The 19,956-nt window shown below is 36.5% G+C and overlaps 1 protein-coding gene across 1 annotated transcript in view; it reads right to left on the reverse strand.

Annotated features, from left to right (window-relative positions):
• Positions 1-19,956, reverse strand: part of sap130b (Sin3A-associated protein b) — a 31,044-nt gene that overhangs the window by 3,166 nt on the left and 7,922 nt on the right. The window contains exons 5-20 of the mRNA XM_073848649.1: positions 15,139-15,262; positions 14,930-15,051; positions 14,713-14,837; positions 10,709-10,853; positions 10,535-10,625; positions 10,306-10,410; positions 9,045-9,186; positions 8,792-8,910; positions 8,421-8,693; positions 7,698-7,872; positions 6,189-6,293; positions 5,712-6,073; positions 5,320-5,541; positions 812-937; positions 605-708; positions 314-427 (exon numbers count right to left, since the gene is read on the reverse strand). Of these exons, the coding sequence (XP_073704750.1) occupies positions 314-427; positions 605-708; positions 812-937; positions 5,320-5,541; positions 5,712-6,073; positions 6,189-6,293; positions 7,698-7,872; positions 8,421-8,693; positions 8,792-8,910; positions 9,045-9,186; positions 10,306-10,410; positions 10,535-10,625; positions 10,709-10,853; positions 14,713-14,837; positions 14,930-15,051; positions 15,139-15,262 (2,454 nt within the window). The remainder of the gene's footprint in view (positions 1-313; positions 428-604; positions 709-811; positions 938-5,319; positions 5,542-5,711; positions 6,074-6,188; positions 6,294-7,697; positions 7,873-8,420; positions 8,694-8,791; positions 8,911-9,044; positions 9,187-10,305; positions 10,411-10,534; positions 10,626-10,708; positions 10,854-14,712; positions 14,838-14,929; positions 15,052-15,138; positions 15,263-19,956) is intronic.

The raw sequence follows: 19,956 nt of genomic DNA on the forward strand, positions 1-19,956 counted from the left end.
AAGCCTTTATTAACCCCCCAAAGCTGTGTGGATTACTTTTTATGAAGGATGTATGCAGTTTATTGGACTTCTATTGGACTATTGAATAACAACACTCATTCTCTGCCATTATAGCTTCGAAGAGCCTGGACATTTTTTTTTTATATATAACTCTGATTGCATTTGTCTAAAAGAGGTGAGTAAATGAAGGGGTAATTTTCATAAATGTAACGGTGTTTTAAAGATTAAATTTAAGTGAGCATCGCACAAAAAAAACTCATGAAACCCATATTAAAGTGATCAAGGGTGGGTAAAAGTGGTCAGCTGCTCTCACCTGTATGAGCTCATTTATACGGTGAAGATCATCATTGGCTCCGGCCTTTTTCTTCGGGATGAGGCCTTCCTGGAGAGTCGTCAGACGACTGTAAACATCACGTTCCAGATTTGTCTGCAGATAATTGACAAAACACCATCATTTTGACATAAGCTTAACATTGTAGAGTATAGTTTTTCTTCATTTAATCTCCTCCTTTAACTTGCACCTCAAAAAGGCATCCGTTTGTTTTAATATTTTATAAGCTTCACATCAACACTGTTTGGTAATGAATTAAACAGAAAATCTCACCAGCTGCATAAGCTGAGCTGCGCAGAGATGCATTTTCCAGCCCTGGGCTCTGCACACCACACCTTTCTGATTGGCCACATCCTGCAGGGTGCCCTTCTTGTCCTCTGATTTGATAACACAAGCTGGTATTAATACATGATGAAGGACTATATAATTGTATTAATGCAAAATGGACAATAAGATACTATATAATGAGCCTAAACAAACCCTTGACACGGATGTCGCTGTATCTCTGAAAGTGATGGTATGCCGCCTTCCAGGGGTTGCGGTAGTGGCGCAGTAGAGTGATCGGCGGCCGAACTCGGGTAGGAACATACCGAACTCCCTCTTCATCTGCGCAAGGCAAAACACATATACTTAACAGAGGCATTAGAGGCCACTATGTCTCATTTATGAAACTGGGTTTCTTCAAACGTAAACTTATTACGTAACATGTGATAAGTCATTTCCAGGACAGATTACTGATTGAAAAGATAAATCTGATCTTTATCTCTATGTTGGTTTATCTTATTCCAGCAATTCCAGTTTGGCCTCTGCTCAGTTATGTTACAACATCGCCACTGCTGCCATTTTATAGTCAACTATTTAGAACAAAGGTTGGCGGACTTTCGCAGGAAGGCGGCAAACATTTTTTTTAGACAGGAGAGACAAGTATTGTTAGAGTTTTGTTAATGTTTAACACATTAAATGCAGCACCCATTTTTCCTGGCATCTTCTGGCTAGCATTACAGTAGACTGTGATATAGTCTATATCAAATGATATGATGATAAGAGAGCTTAAAGGATTAGTTTACATCTAGAATAAAAAAAAAAAATCCTGATAATTTACTTACACCTGTGTCATCAGAGATGTTCATGTCTTTTTGTTCAGCTGAAAACAAATTAGCTGAAAAACAGTCTGCGCTGATGAAAATAAAACAACAAAAGTTGCTGCTCTTTGCTGATTAACTTTGTAGGCTGAATAAAGATTAACCTATATTCAACAATAGTTTGTGTAAAAAAAATTGTCACAAACTATAAATTCTGCCCACTTAGGACGGAGTCCATTAAAAAGGCTTTTAAATTTATACTATAATGTTAAATGGCTATAATTAATGTCTAAAATTGAGTGAAAATGCATTTAATAGTGACAGCAGTAGCAGTATTGGTGTCAGTGATACTGGCCTTCATTAATAATATGCTATTTAATAAAAAGATGTCATTAAACACATTTAAAGCAGACATATTATGGCCCTTTTTTACCAGATATAATCGAGGCGGACAGTAGAAAAGTATTTTTACTCTGCTGTAAAAGTACTTTTCAAGTGTCTGTACTTTATCAGAGTGTTTTACTTCACAAATTCTCAAAGCATAATATTCAACTTTTTACTGCACTATGTCTCATATTACATATCATTTAACACTTAATTAGAAATGTATTACTTTTTTACTTTTACTCAAGTAAAGTAAAGCAATTCAAAGATTTACTTGAGTACAAGAAAGTACTATATTTTTTATATTCTTAAGTATTAAAGGTAAAACAAACACCAGCTTTTATTTCTGAAATGTAGTGCAGTAAAAGTATGACATTATGTTTTGGAATGTAGTAAAGAAAAGTTTTTTATTTTTTTTTATTTACTTGAATAAAGTGAAAATACTTCACTACTGTCTGCATCTGGGCATAATATAAGCCTCAGGTGTGCTCAGAATGTGCCTGTGAAGTTGCAGCTCAAAACACCCCACAGATCATTAATTATATCATTTTTGAAAATGCCTATTTTGAGTGGAAGAAGAAACATGCAGTTTTCATGCATGGCTCTTTAAATGTAAATGAGCTACTGCTCCTCACCCCTTTTTTCAAAATAGCACTGTGCCTTAACAGCTTGTAGCTCAGATACTAGATACAAAACATCTGTTTGGTTTTGATTATCATGTCTATTGTGCTGAAATCATGCGTTTTAAACCGTATTACTTTAAAATTACGATATACGATTTTCTGACCGCACACAGCCGAAGCACGGCGCACTGAAAACGGCTGTCACACGGCATATGAGTACTAAACCAAGCCCTCTTTCATGTCTTGCTGCGCTTGAACTGTCAGATACACACAAGTTTATGTTAAAAAACACACAGGAGTTACAAAAACAGTCGTTTATGTCTGTGAAGGTAAACAGCTGGAAAAGAAATCACACGTTTATATTAGATCTGTGTGGCAGCAGTGTAATATATAGTAAATAAATCAATAAATCCACTGCTCTCTTGTCTAGTTTTCTGTGCTCATCTCTGCTGCCAATAACAGAACACTTAACATGCCTTGCTTGAACTTTTGCCATGGTGTTAATACAGGTACACCGCTGTTGCTTGGGAAGACTACAACAAACAATGACGCCGCTGTGGGTGGAAACTAGAGTTGGGCGATGTCGACCAATTTGATATCGTACGATGTCTGACGTGAAACATTGCGATGGACGATGGCATCGTCCGCAGGGGGCGGGGAGAGGGCGGGAGTGCAGGATGGTTGTTGTTAAATAATTAATTCATAACGAATTAATTAATTGTAGCCTACCGTTTCAACCAGTGCTTAAAGGGATAGTTCGCCCAAAAATGAAAATTTGATGTTTATCTGCTTACCCCCAATGCATCCAAGATGTAGGTGACTTTGTTTCCTCAGAAAAACACAAACGAAGATTTTTAATGAAAACCGGTGCAGTCTGCCAGCCTTATCATTGACCTGGATGGGCACCAAATCTTTAAAAGTAAACAAAAGCATGCACAGACAAATCCAAATTACGCCCTGCGACTCGTGACGATACATTGATGTCTTAAGACAAGAAAGATCGGTTTTTGTGAGAAACTGAACAGTATTTATATAATTTTTTACCTTTGATACACAGCCACGTCCATCTGTCATGAGCACGAGTTTGGCATCAGTCACGTCACATGTGCACGCGCTCTGTCGTAGAATACGCAAACGCCGTAAGCGATCTGTCGCATGTATACGACACTCATTGTTAACAGAGCACAGAGATTGTGGGTATAGCGGCTGTTCAAAATGGTAATTACTTGCGCGTATCCTGATTGTTTAAACCGATTTAAAGCTAAAAGATTACGTTTGCTTGCGCAAACTCATCCGGGACTTTTCACTGATTTCCCCTTACGGAGTTTGCGTATTCTACGACAGAGCGCGTGCACATGTGACGTGACTGATGCCAAACTCGTGCACATGACAGATGGACGTGGCTGTGTATCAAAGGTAAAAAATTATATAAATACTGTTCAGTTTCTCGCAAACACCGATCGTTTCGTGTCTTAAGACATCAATGTATCGTCACGAGCCGCAGGGTGTAATTTGGATTTGTCTGTACATGTTTTTGTTTACTTTTAAAGGTTTGGTGCCCATCCACTACCATGATAAGGCTGGCAGACCGAACCGGTTTTCATTAAAAATCTTCGTTTGTGTTTTTCTGAGGAAACAAAGTCACCTACATCTTGGATGCCCTGGGGGTAAGTAGATAAACATCAAATTTTCATTTTTGGGTGAACTATCCCTTTAATTTGAGCCGGATTTTTAAAGATCCGGCATTAACAAGTGCATTAGATTGTGACAGTGCGTGCGTGCATACGAGACATAGCTAACGCGGGTTTATGTAGATGTATTTGGAGGATGTGTGTTGGTCCTTAACATATTTTCGACCAGTCAGCTTTAAGTTCAAAATCGCTCTCATTGATTGCTTACTGCCTAAACCACTCTCTCCAGACGCATTTAATGAGCAGCGGAATGGTTAGAGAGAAAGTGTAATATCAGAAATAATCCCAAATCAAGCGAAATATTATTATGTATTAACATTATAAACACTATAAACATAGCTATAAGTTAGTTACCCTGACTCCAAAACGAATAATCTTCTAAATGTAACGGTATTCTGAACAGAACAGGAATGAAACAAAGTATATAAAGTTAAGAATCCAAAACAAAGCGAAACTAAAAATAGCAGGCGTTGGGCTCACGTATCTCTGTAATTCGGCACAAATCCAAGTGTTTCCATATTCCCAATGGATTTGAATGATAAACTGTTATTTATAATGTATAGGCTTTGTATTGTACGTTTGTATTTTGATGGAAAAAAATATATATTCTCTTGTTTTTTGTTCCAAGCTCTGTTCGTTATGGTAAAACCATGAAAAAGGCATATTTGGTGTAGTTTATTTAATCTAATTTAATTAAAATTATTTTGAATTTTTTCTGCTGTTTTTCTATGCCTCATTTATTAATGTAAACGAACTAGTTCGTGTAATTCGTTTGGAGTTCACTGTAATTTATATTGTGATCGTTAACAACTTCCTTGTTATTATTTCCTCATAATAATAATAATAAATTAAGTAAAGATGCGGAAATTGAAAGCATGCATTTCATCTGGCTATATAGTGTGATTCAGTGTGTGTTTTTTGCGAGCGGGTTGCTGCCGCGGCAGGGGTGGGGAGGAGGATCGCGATGCTGGCTCAGCATCGTGATGTCTATCGGCCATCGGCAATGGACGATGGCATCGTCTATCGACCCAACCCTAGTGGAAACATGCAGATTAAGGGGCGGTAATATTATAATAAGATCCCCTTTCCACATCATGGAAAAACTATAAAAACACCACTGTTCTACAAAGTGAAAACTCTCAAATTATCAAACCACAGAATCAAGAACCTTCCTGAATCTAGAAAACCTTCATAGTAACGAAGCTTACCAATGTATTCTTTAGGAGGAGACTTCCGTTTCTCAGCACGTTGACTGAGGGGTTCAGGTGGGAATTTCTCCTCATCTGTGCTGTTGGTCTCCATCATCTCGCTTTCCTCAGTGGAGATGACGTGCTGTTGCTTGCGGGGCTTCTTTCTGGGTGAGGCTCCAGGGGCCATGTCTGTAGGAGGGACCGCCAACATCTGTGCACCACTATTTGACCCTGATGCCACTGAGGGTAAAAATAAAACGCTTCATTAGTTAAACCATGTGTTGACTGATACGTCTGCCTACTAATATGTGTGTCCCTAAAGTATACATCATTCTACATCAATATCTAAAATACTGGTTGAACTTGAATGAATTTACTATTAGTGTAAAACCTTTGCAGGAAGATCCCACCTGGTTTTGTACTATCCATAGGCTCCGCCTCCTGCTTAATATTTATCTCAGGGAGGGTGGAGCTGATGGCACATGCTGAATTAGTGCTGACTGCTGGCTGAGTGGGTGGGGCCACTACATTGGCCATGGAGGGGATTGGCGGGGTGACTGCCATGGCAGCAGGTATGGCCGAAAGAGCAGGAGTGGGTTGAGAAGGGGGTGTTGCTGATGTCAGGAGGGAAGGTAGAGGTTGAGAAACCATCTGGGAGGAAGGTGGTCCCACGTGTTGAGGTTGCTGTTCAGATCCCTGGCTAGGAATAGCCTCTATTGCTGCGGTTACTGATGGAGCGAGACTCATGTGGATGTCAGGTTTGGGCTTCACTCTGCCAAAGAGTTTAGAGATTTAGTGTTTTTAAAGCTTAGCTACAATTATAGACTAAGTGATACTAGAACAAGAAGGATAAATGTATTAAATAAGGAGTTTTTAATACTTCATACCCTGCCGGACGAGGTGATCCTGATGCACTCCTCATGGGTCCATCGATTCTGGGGGCTGTGGAGTCATTGAGCTGACCTGGGATCAGGTTCTTCCTAACAGCAGCACTTTAATAAATCAAAGAGACAGCTTAAAAGGTTAGTTCACCCAAAAAAGAAAATTCTGTCATTAATTAGTCACCCTCATGTCGTTGCAAACCCGCAAGACCTTTGTTCATCTTTGGAACACAAATTAAGATATTTTTAATGAAATCCGAGAGCTTTCTGACCCTGCATAGACAGCAAGGGTTCTACCACAGTCAAGGTCCTGAAAAGTACCAAGAACATCGACAAATAGTCCATGTGACATTAGTGATTCAACTTTAACTTTACGAAGCTATTTTAGGTTTTTGTGTGCACAAAAAGTATTATAATAGCAACCTCTTAACTACGTTTCTGTGCATTGACCATGGTAAGACCCTTGCTGTCTATGGAAGATCAGAGAGCTCTTGGATTTCTTTAAAAATCTCTTAATTTGTGAACTATCCCTTTGACTTGTCTTGAGAACAATATAATTTTTCACAAAGAATGTTCAACTACTAAATGGTAACTATTTATTGTAGACTCTCATGAATGTTGTAATTGTTAACTAAAACAAAAACCATTAAAATTAGTTTTTAGTCATTCAAATAAGGCTAAAACGAAACAAAACGAAACACAACAATAAATAAACAATATTTAAAAAAGTAAAGTGGTGGTCATTATTTATATAATTCCTTCTAAAACAATGAAATAATATTTTAAATAAAGAAACTAACACCTAAAAACACCTTTTAGTAACAAAATGTAGTAAAATATTTTGCAATCAGACAGTGTTTTGATGAACATTAACTAATTAGCAACAGCCTTTGGTAACGTGAGGAAATATACTTGTATAAATTGTTAAGCAGTAATGGAAGAATCATGGTAGCAGTCATTAATTTATTTATTTTTAAATCAATGTTTCTGGGCAAGATGATTTTCATTACTACACTACAGTAATGGTAACTTTTTTTTGAATGAGAAGATATAATGTGGGATGAGAATAATTTCACAATGCAAACAAAATAGTAGTTTTATTTAAACTTGTAGTAATCCTAAAACAAATATTGATTTCCTTTCTTTTTATTTTCAAAATATAATCCAAAATATAATTTCTTAATTTCTGTTTGCAGTTTTGGGGTGAAATATGATGTGCTAAAAAACGAGAAGAAATCATTTAGTTTTAATCTACACACATAAAGTATTTGTAAATATATAAATTGGTGCAGGACTCTTTTGTATTTTTTTGCTGTAAAATGAGACATGAATGTGTCACAGTAAGATGTAAGGTCATTGCACACTGAAACAGACTCGGATCAGACTTCACATCTGTAGCAATCATTTTGATAGGAAAGGATGACAAATCCGAAAATTACAGACCCAGTGTGCAATGACCTTTACACTTGAACAGTACTACTGAAAACATGATAATAGTGGGTTTCTCAGGCTCACCCTTCATTGGCAGGTTTTTTGCGCAAAATGCTGGGTCGAGGGGACGTCACAAGTGAGGGGGTTCCAGCGTTGGCACTCTGATTGTGTGTCTGGGCCACACTGGTGGCAGCCTGACTGTTGTTAAATGCATTGCTGATAGAGTTAGCCATTAGTGTGGAACCATCAGCCAGTACAACTGAAAAAACAACACCACAAAAACACTTATTTTTTTAACTTTAAGAAAGATTTGTATGCTTAGAATGAACACAAATGGAGAACTTTCACCCAAAAATGAAAATTACTCACTCTCATGTCATTCCAAACCTGTAAGACCTTACTTCATCTTCAGAACACAAATTAAGATATTTTTGTCATTATGTTAATTTGTGTTCTGAAGATGAACAAAGGTCCTACAGGTTTGGAACGACATGAGGGAGAGTAATTTAATAACAGAATTTTCATTTTTGGGTGAATTAGCTCTTTAATGTACACTCTTAAAAATAAAGGTGCTTGCCGATGCCATAGAAGAACCTTTTTTGTCAAACTGATTCCATAAAGAACCTTTAACATCTGAAGAACCTTTCTGTTTAACAAAAGGTTCTTTGTGGCGAAAGAAGGTTCTTCAAATTATAAAAAGGTAAGAAGAGATGGTTCTTTAAAGATCCTTTGACTGAATGGTTCTTCTATGGCATCGCACCTTTATTTTTAAGAGTGTAAGATTCAGAGCTGATCTGAGGTGCCTACCTGAAGCTTTAGACTCTGTTGGGGGCTGTTGTTGGTTGACTGGTGTAGGCTGAATGCTTGGGGTAGTGATCTGGGCAGATGTATGGAGGCCTTGGGCTGGGATGGGCGTGGGTTGGATGCCCTGCGCTGCCATGGCAGCTGGTTGAATGTTCTGAGTGTTGATCTGGGTAATGCGGTCCACCGTCATCAACTGCATAGAGTTCAGATGAACTGCAGACGCCACTCCCACACCGGCTTGGGTGGGCATGGCTGCACTGGGCGCTTGAGCAGTTACTGTGTTCACAATACAAACAAATATTAATATTCTAAACCCACCAATATCAATCAAGTTTGCAGTGGAAGGAAATCATTCTAATTAAACACTATAGTACCTGGATAAGGGCGTATGGACGACACAGAGCTGGTGATGGGGGTGTACGTGTGGGTCAGCGGGTACGGTGCTGATGGGTAGGTGGGCAGGAAGTACTGAAACTGCACTGGGACAGACTGTCTGTAGACAACCATAAAACATCCCATTAAAAGCAGAGCAAATAGACATGTGGTATGGCATGTTTACATTTTAATTGTAAAGTAGGTGGAAAAAAGCTCATGTTCTTTAACATATTTAACAGACCGGATTTATACCTGTTGTCAGTGCGATTCTCCATGGTGATGGGGTTGGGAGAAGAGCGGTGACCAGAGATAGGAATGAGGTTGCCTCTTTCTCCTGTGTATTCGGACTGGATACGTGGTGATGTGTGCGTGATTGGCTGTGGGACCACTTTAGCTAAAACAGACGGGGCAAAACCGACAGTTAATTCCAACAATTAAAGCTGTTCACAATCATCCTGGAAAATTTGCTCATAAAAACAATGTAAACAATAGCTCTGTTGCTATGTAAAGGTATCATAGATGCACTCCCAACACAAAAGCTAAACTGTCTAAATAGTTACACTGTTAAATAAATACATTTACAATGTTTCCTGCATTTAACTATTCATTTTAGAGCAAGTCTGTTCAGTCTGCCATTAAAGTCGTTATGCCTCCAGGCAGCTATATCCAGCCATACAAGAACAGATTCTATCTGTTTGAATGGGGAAAGAATTAAGTAATACATTTCAAACCAAGAATAAAATGACAGCAGCGATCTGACGTAGAACCCGAATGTGCTGTGCCTCGTCGTAGTCGTTATTTTAGATTTCTTCGCACACAAAGAAAAATAAAAGTATTTTCTTAGCATAAAATTAAGGTTGAACCATTGATGTCACAAGAAGGGAGGGGGTGGCTCTTAATGCATTGTTTTTCCTTCTGGAGCATCAGTGAGGGTTTGAACCTTCTGTAATAGCTGCATATGAGTCCCTCAGTTGTCCTCAGTGTGAAAAGATGGATCACCACAATCATACAGTCATTGTTGGAAAGGTCAAATTTCAAGTCAAATTCAAGTACTTCAAGCACTTTAAGCACCTTGTACGAACCCTGCAAAGAATTTGTGGGATCTGAAGGACTTTTTCTGAGGATCACTAAACAAAACAACACCTGTGGATCATTCAAGTAACAACACAGTATTAAGAATCGTGTAAGAAAAGTGTACAGAAACTTTTGATCAGGGTCATTTTATAAATTTAACTATTTTTTTTTTTTTTTGGAACTATATGTAAACGATCTTATGTTAAATATCTTATTCAGGTCAGTGGTAAATACACAATCTCATGCATTCTGTATGATCTCTCTTATTTTGGTAAAATAATTAACATTTTGCAGATTCTGCAAGGTATATGTAAACTTTTGACCTCAACTGTATCTCTGGCATTACTGGATATATTTACAATATTAGACAATATACCTATACTTCTGCGCTACTAGAAATAAAGACAATCCCAGAGCAGATGAGCTAAAGGTAACTTACCCACAGGGATTGTGGATGTGGTCACTGCTGTGGCATGAGAAGAGTGGGAGGCCACTGTCATAGTGACAAGGCTGCTACTGGATATTTGAGTGTGGGGTGTTGAGCCTTTCAAAATGTGTTAAGATAACATAGGTTGTTAGTACTGTAATACATATGCAATCATAATAGTCTTTGCAATTTGCATAGATGCCTCTGAATCACTGGTGTGCAGAGTAAATTTATAACCCACCTGTTGTAGTGGGTGATGGTGCAGTATTGGTGGCCTGAATTGGAGCCACTGTTGCGGCAGCAACAGGCGTCACAGTGCTGAAAATGGGCTTCTACAAGGAAAAGAGAGGTATAACTTTGTGTTTTTCTTTTTCATATATATAATTCCAATAGGATAAGACAGAGTGATTCCAACCTGTGCAACAGAGTGAGAAAGGGCTTTCTGAGCAGCAATGGCAGGGTGGGAGGGCAGGGTGATCCGCGTAGGTGTGTCCCGTGAGGGAGGAGGGCGCTGTATACTCAGGGTCGCTTGGGGTGGGTGGATCGTCACAGCTGAACGACTAGAATCCAGAAAAACAATACTGTGCATAAAATGCTCCTCCCTAGAGTTTTTTTTTTTACTTCTAGCTGCTTAATAAACTATGGACTAGGGCTGGACAATAAATCGAACGATATTGTGAGGCGCGTTTAGTCAATGAAGCCGGTACTTTGATTAGTAGTTAATCTCCAACACGTGCGTTCCGCTCAGGTTCCGCTGGAGCGGCAATTAATACACAGAGACGTAAATCTCTGACAAGCTACGCCAAATCGCGCTCAAAATCGCATTCGATTCGCACACACACACACACACACACACACACACACACACACACACACACACACACACACACACACACACACACACACACACACAGTACTGTGCAAAAGTTTTAGGCTACTAGTATTTTCACCAACAAAAATGGTTTTAAATCAGTTATTTCTATCTATTGCTGTAGTGTGTCAGTAGGAAATATCAGTTACATTCAGTACATTTCCAAACATTCATTTCAAATACTTTGTAATAATCCAATGAGAACAACCAGTGCTCCACACAGAGATCTGATTTCATCACCATTCAGTCTGTCTGGACTGACATTAAGAAACAGAACAAACTGAGACAGACTAAATCCAGAAGAACTGTGGCAACATCTTCAAGATGCCTCAGGAAACCAGTGTTGTTTTGACAACCATCTTAGATTTAGTCTTAGTCTTATGGACTAAAATGCTTCTTAGTTTTAGTCAAATGTTAGTCACTTCTATATGTGATAGTTTTAGTCCAATTTTAGTCGACGAAAAGTCAAAAAGGCTTTAGTCTAGTTTTAGTCGACGAAAAGTCAAAAAGGTTTTAGTCTAGTTTTAGTCAAAAAAAGGGGAAAAAGTAGTCTTTTAACAAATTAATGTAGGTCAGTAAGTATTTTGCTGTTGGGTAGTGTCACTTATAAGTTCTGAAAATAGCAGATCTATAGTTCAACACAATGTGAGCTTCCGGATCGACTATTTTCACCAATAATTACAATAATGAAGGAATGTTTTAGAACATAAAAGACAAACAAGGATGGAATGCTAAAACAGCTTGCCATACTAGTATAGCAAAGAGTATTTAATGCTAAAACGGCTTGCCATAGCGTCAGATACTTTTTAAGTTTTAATTGGCATGCACAATAAGCAGAAATGTCATGCATTTTAAACGTCTGACGGACCACCCATTAACATTTTCGTCTATTCTCGTCTCGTCAACGAAAACTCACTGATGTCATGTTTTAGTCATCAACGAGCCATTTTTATCTCGTCATCGTCTCGTTATCGTCATGAAAAAAAGTGCCGTCAACGAAATGATTTCGTCATCGTTGACGAAAACAACACTGCAGGAAACCTACCTGCAAAGCTATAGTACTGTAAAAATGTTGTAAAATGAGGATGCTGTCAAAAATAATGTCATAAATAGGTTTATTTATCAATTAACCTATAGTAACTAAATTTAATCAACATCTGGTGTGACCATCCTTTGTGTTTAAAGTAGCTTTTGCCCTAGATACACTTGCAGATAGTTTTTCAGGTAGCTTTGCAGGTAGGTCACTTGAAGCATCTTGGAGTTTTTGGTTCTATTTTTTCCATTTCTTCATGTCATTCCAGCCAGACTGGATAATGATGAGATTAGATCTCTTTGTGGAGCACTGGCTGTTGTAATCTCACTGGATTAATACAATTAATGGCGAAATGAATGTTTGGAAATATAAACTGATATTTCTTACTGACAGATGGAAATAACAGATTTAAAACCATTTTTGTTGGTGAAAATACTACTGGCTTAAAACCTTTGCACAGTACTGTATATACACACACATATATAGACACACAGGGCTCTACAGTGCAAATGTTGTCACTTGCTTTATTCCTGAATGAATCAGCCATTCAAACGAATCAAATGAATGATATTATTCAGTAATTAAATCAGTGACTTGCCGCCTCCTACTGGCAGATTAAGTTTCATTTTTAAAGTATCTTTTTAGTTATTTAAATGATTTCATATTTTTGTATTCAACATTTTGTGTTTAAAACATTAATCTCAACATGAATTTAATTGCACTCATGCCACCTCTGAGCCTTATTAAACATATGAAAATACACCTACAAGCCACTTTTGTTTTTTTTCTGTATCATTTCTATATTACAAATAAATTGTTAATTGGTTGGTAACTTCTTACTCTACTTGTTCTTATTCTGTTGTTTTAATTAGAATTTTTTAAAAGCTTAAAAAATATACACATACACAAGTGCTCCTAAAAAGAAAAGTAAGCATAGAGCCCTGACACGCATACATGTATAATGTGCATAAAATGCTCCTCCCTAGAGTTATTACTTCTAGCTGCTTAATAATCTAAGGACAATAAATGGCTTACATAAACGTATGTTTACGTAACAGGTTTACAAGCTGATTAATTGATGTCTCTCCACAGTTGAAACTCTGATTAAGCGATTACACGATGCAGAGGTGAGGCCAGAAACTATAAGTGGGTGGGCCTACATAAAACTTGGTGGCAAAGTGTGAACGTATGAAAACTGCATGTGAAATTGCCAACAGAAAATACAGCACGAAATACAGCACAATACTTCCGAAGCATTGATTACCATTCATTTTAATTTCAACATGTACTAAAATTAAAATTAATACTAATTATTAAAATTAAAAGTCATATCTGTTAACATTTGTACTTGAGCTAACTAAAACAACAACGAACAGTTGTATTTTTATTACCTAACAAACAAATATAATAAATATTGTAACAGATGTATTGCGCATTGTTAATGTTAGTTAATGCATTAACTAATGTTAACGAAAGAAAGTTTATTGTAAAGCATTACCTCAGTCTGAGACAACAGGGCTTTGCAGATAATCTCATAATCAAGTATCTCTGTCAGTTTGTGTTCAAAGGACAGTAACCAGTTTGCTGTGGTGAACAGGATTTAGCACAACGTTTATGTGTTTCTTTCCACAAAGGACGCAGTGCTAAGCCTTCATTTCAATTGGGATATTCAATATATACTTTTTACAGATTTAATTAATTTTTAATTTTATTTAATTGATATTAGTTTCGATATTTTCATATTAAACTCCACAATCGCTAATTAAACGTTGTAATTTGGATGATTTCAGCCCTTCAAAAATGTTTCATTGCTGAAATTTGGGTGCACTGCTATTAAATTGTGTGTACACTACTAGTCAAAAGTTGTGTACACAAACAGTAAGACTTTTTTTTCTTAAATTCTCTTCTGCTCACCAAGCCTGCATTTATTTGATCCAAATGCAGTAATATTGTGAAATATTTTCACTATTAAAAAAGAACTGCTTTCTATTTTAATATATTTTAAAATTTAATTTATTCCTGTGATCAAAGCAAAATTTTCAAACATCGTTGCTGTGTCACATGATCCTTCTGAAATCATTCTAATATGCTCATCTGCTGTACAAGAAACATTTATTATTATTATTATTATTATTATCAACAGTTGAGTACATTTTTCAGAATTATTTGATGAATGGAAAAATCTAAAGATCAGCATTCATCTGAAATAAAAAACATTTGTAACATTATACCATTCAAAAGCTTGGATTCAGTATATTTTTATTTTATTGGGGGGGGGGGGGGATTATAAAAATTAATACTTTTATTTAGCAAGGATGCTTTAAATCGATCAAGAGTGATGATAAAGACATTTATAATGTTACAAAAGATTTCTATTTCAGATAAATGCTGTTCTTCTGAACTTTCTATTCATCAAAGAATATTAGATGATTTCTAAAGGATTATGTGACTGGATTAATGATGCTAAAAATTCAGCTTTGAAAAAACAGGAGTGCTTTATCTAAATGCGTCTTACCCGTGTACCATGTCTCCGGAGTGGGCAGCCACTGTGGTAATAACCGGAGACTGAGGTCTGGTGGCAGTCACTGGAGCCACTACTGCAGGCAGCACTGCCGTAGAGGTAGTGACTATGGGCCTAGACTGTAATGCAAACAGATTTGTATGAAATGCATCAGGATTTGTAAATCAGTCTTTGTTCAGTATAACTCACAACATGTGTGTGATGTATTAACCTGAATTGGTTGGTGGATAATGTGCTGGACTGTAGGCTGCCCCGTGGCGGAGCTCGGACAGGCTGCTGGTCTCAGAACTGTGGTTCCTTTGGAACTTGACATTACAGCCGCAGCAGCTGCTCCTGTGATGACAGAACAAAATCAGACAGTGCGTCAACATTACAACTGGCACATTACAAATGGAAACATGGTTGAAATCTGTAACTCGCCTCTGGGTAAGTGAGAGGTGAAGGGATGCTGAGGGGCAGCGGAGGAGCCGATCTGCAGCGCAGGGGCTCCGCTGCGGATGATCTGCACGTTGGTCATTAGATGATGCAGGTTACCGGTGTGACCCTTATTGTGAACAAAAAATAAAAATAAAACAAGTCACTGCAAGATCTGCTAATGAGGAAATATGACCCTCTACCAGTGGGGTGAATCCTTTAATCTATTTTTTTTTTTAGAATATATAAAATATATTATCACCTTACCCAAAAGATCTAATTTTTTCTGCTCTAACTTTCTGCTAAAAATAAATAAATAACTAAATATAATATACTACATATATATGATTAGTAACATTTTTATTTCTCCAATTTGCTTGTTTAACAAAGTGCTGATATTAAAAATACGGCATATATGTTTTTTATACATTCATTTGGAGGTTTAATGTGAAAATATACACTACCAGTCAAAAGTTTTTGAACAGTAATATTTTTTATGTTTTTAAAGAAGTCTCTTCTGCTCACCAAGCCTGCATTGGTTTGATCCAAGTACAACAAAACTGTAAAAAAGTGTTATATATATTTTTACTATTTAAAATAACTTTTTTCTATTTAAATATTTTAAAATTTATTCCAAAGTGAATTCAAAGCTGAATTTTTAGCATAATTACTCCAGTCACACGATCCTTCAGAAATCATTATATTATTCTGATTTGCTGCTCAAAAACATTTATTATTATTATTATGTTGAAAACATCTGAGTAGATTTTTTCAGGTTTCTTTGATAAATAGAAAGTACAGAAGAACAGCATTTATCTAAAAATAGAAACTTTTATAAATGTCATTATAAATGATAAAGACATTATAAATGTATTTATCATCATTTTTTTTTTTTTTTTTTTTTTTATTAAGGATTTTCAAATAATACAAACAATCAAGACAAAGACAATCAAACAAACATACAAACAAACAAACAAATCCCAAGCGCTGCAGGTTAAATAAAATGTACAAGTGTACTTAAAAAAAATAATAAAAGCAAGAAAAAAAAAGCCAAAACTCTCTTAAATAAAAATTTCAAAATTTCAAAATTTGTGTAGGAAGGATTGGAGAGGTTCCCGGAGTCTCCTGAATTTGTCCTGTTTGTGGTTGAGGTCATAAGTTAATTTCTCCAAAGGAAGAAAGGCTGACAGCTGAGAAATCCACATGGAAATAGTTGGAATCTGAGATGTAGACCATTTCAGTAATATACATTTCTTAGCTAGAAATATAAGGGTGGTAAACAGAGATTTGAGGTCCGAGTCAAAAAGGTCTTTAGGAATGTCATTCAACAAAAAAAGTGAGGGGGATAAAATAAAATGTTTCCCTATTATCACCTGGATTGCAGAGTGAACCCCTCTCCAAAATGGTTGGATGTGAACACAGGACCAAAATACATGAAAGAATGTGCCTTTACAAGTTTTACATTTAAAACAGAGGTCGGAACAACCTGGGAACATTTTATGCAGGCGAACCGGTGTAAAATAAATTCTGTGGAAAAATTTAAAATTTTGTTCATGTATGGAAATTGAGGTACATTTTGGAAAAATACCATCGCAGATCTTGGTCCAATCTTCAGAATTAAACAAAACTCCTAGGTCCCGTTCCCATAGTGGTTTCAAAGAATCATAAATTGAAGAATCAGAATAAGCTAGTAAGGCATAAAATTTTGAAATAAGTCCTTTGAATGATTTAACTGATAATATGGTTTCTTCCAGTTCCGATAATTTAAATCTGAATTTATTTTGCTTTAAAAGAGACTCTATAAAATGCCGAATTTGAAGATATTTGAAAAAGTCTCCGGAGGGAATATCAAACTCTTCTCTAATTTGTTCAAATGATCTCAAAATTTCAGAGCTAAACATTCCTGAGAAGTCAGACAAACCTTTACAACTCCAGTCCAGCAATCCAATGCTCCTAATCTGAATGGGAAAGTCTGCGTTCAAAGCCAGAGGGGAGTGGATGGATATAGTTTGGGGGATATTCAAATATTTTTTCACATCATTCCAGACCAATAATGTATTATAGACAATCACATTATCGGTAAGAGAGTTTATCTGAGTTATATTATTAATAAACCACAGGGAATCTAGTCTTCTTGGATGGCAAAATAAAGATTCAAAATCAATCCACAGAGCATCCTGCCTATTCATAACCCAGCTTGTTATCATTTTGAGTTGAGCAGCCCAATAATAAAGCTGGAAATTGGGTAAGGAGAGACCCCCAAGATCCTTTGGTTTACAAAGTTTAGAAAGACCAACTCTCTGTTGCTTATTATTCCAGATATAACGAGATATGTAAGAATTCAAAGTTTTAAAAAACGATGCAGCTAAGTAGCATGGGAGATTTTGAAAAAGATAGTTAAATCGAGGAAGTATGTTCATTTTTATGACGTTTACTCTTCCAAGAAGGGAAATTGGCAGAGCGGTCCACTTTTCTAAATCTTTTTTAACTTTTTGAACTAAAGGAGAAAAGTTTGCTTCAAATAAATTATTCAGATCAGGAGTGAGGAAAATGCCCAGATATTTAAAACCTTTCTTAGAAACCTCAAAAGGAAATTGTATCGTAGGATTATTAGAGTAATTAAAAGACATAAAAACAGACTTTTCAATGTTAACTTTGTATCCCGACACAGTGCTGAACAAAGCCAGGGAAGTCAGAACTGCAGAAGTAGAGGTCTGTAAATTTTCTAAATATAAAAGGACGTCATCTGCATACAGAGAGATGACATGCTTCTTCCCATTAATTATAATTCCAGATATATCAGGATTAGTCCTGATAGACTCTGCCAAAGGTTCAATAAATAATGTGAACAATAAGGGCGATAAGGGACATCCCTGTCTGCAACCTCTACGTACTGGAAAGCCTTCGGACATCAAACCATTTGTGTTGACGGAGGCAATAGGATCTGAATAGAGATGCTTAATAACATTAATAAAATTAGAGCTTAATCCAAATTTTTCCAAAACTAAAAACAAAAAAGGCCACTCCACACGGTCAAAAGCCTTTTCGGCGTCCAAAGATAATATCATTGATGTATTTTTCTGAGTATTAAAATAATGTATAGCATTGAGAGCTCGACGTACATTATCCGAGCCATGCCTGGATTTCACAAAGCCTGCTTGATCAGGATTTATAACCTTAGGAAGAATAGATTCCAATCTACGGGCCAAAACTTTTGCCATTATTTTATAATCTACATTAAGGAGACTAATAGGCCTATAAGAAGAACAATCTAGAGGATTTTTATCTTTTTTTAGGAGTAAACTAATTGAAGCTTGTCTCCACGATGGGGGAATTTCACCATCCCAGATATCATTGATCGCAGGCATAAATATTGGATGGATATTGGGCCAGAATTTTTTAAAAAATTCCAATGGGAAACCATCTGGACCGGGGCACTTTCCATTTGGCATGGTTTGAATTGCTGCCCAAACCTCCTCTACTGAAAATGGAGCATTTAGGTTAAAACGATCCTCCTCAGAACATGACGGTAATGTGATATTACTTAAAAAGGCAGCAATGTCTGAGTTTTTCGCTTTTGATTCAGAACTATATAGCGATTTATAGAATTCCTTAAAAGTACTATTTATGACTAAAGGGTCACTAGAAGTGACACCATTTATACTCCGTATCATATTAATTGACCTGTCATTATTTTGATTCTTTAATTGGTATGCCAGTAACCGGCTAGATTTATTGCCAAATTCATAATATTTTTGTTTAGTAAAGAGAAGAAGCTTCTGAATATGGGAGGTATGATCCATATTTAGTTTAGTTCTTGCATTCACCAGTACTTTTAAATTTGCAACTGTAGGGAATTGTTTATGTATTTGTTCCAATCTGGTCACCTCCTTTTCAAGATTTTTCCTATTACTATCTTTGGCTCTTTTAAGATGAGAAGTGTAGGAAATAAGATGACCGCGTAGAGTGGCTTTGGCTGCATCCCAAATCATGGCAGAAGACACAGGAGAATCTCTGTTGTCGAGCCAAAATTGAGACAAACTATCTGAAACAAAAGATGAAAAAGGATCACTGTTTAAAAGTGAAGTATTAAATCTCCAATTTGAAGTTCTAGGAATACTAAAAGCAGGATCAATTTGCAAACGTACTGCTGCATGATCTGATAGGACTATAGAGTCAATATGACAAGATTGAACTGCATGCAAAAATTGTTTGGGGAGAAAGAAATAGTCAAGCCTGGAATATGAATTGTGGGGGTGAGAAAAAAATGTATAATCTCTCACTTTAGGATTTAATTGACGCCATACGTCTATCAAACCGGAGTCAGAACATAAGTTATTGAGCACCTTAGATGATTTAGGGTTTGATACATTTGCAGATGAGGATTTGTCCAGGGAGGTATTCATTATACAATTAAAGTCTCCAGCTATAAAACCAAAGCCTTTACAGTGGTGAGTGAACAGTAAAATCATCTGGGTTATAAAGTTAGGGGAATCAAAATTTGGAGCATAGAGATTGAGAATTGCTATATGATGTTTGAAGATAGATCCTGTGATCATAATAAATCTCCCTTCAGGATCTGATTCTTTATGTTCTAAAATAAAAGGTAGATTTTTATTAATAAGAATGGCCACCCCTCTTTTGTTCTGTGAGTAAGAAGAAAAGTAGACTTGACCTACCCAGTCTTTCCCTAGCTTTGAGTGTTCTGCATCGGATAGTTTTGTTTCCTGAAGCAGTACTATGTCGGGTTTTTGTTTTTTCAAATGCGTTAGAATTTTTTTCCTTTTAACTACATGTCCAATCCCTTGAACATTCCAAGTGATA

This window comes from Garra rufa, chromosome 10, assembly GCF_049309525.1.
Source record: "Garra rufa chromosome 10, GarRuf1.0, whole genome shotgun sequence".
Classification (NCBI taxonomy): domain Eukaryota; kingdom Metazoa; phylum Chordata; class Actinopteri; order Cypriniformes; family Cyprinidae; genus Garra; species Garra rufa.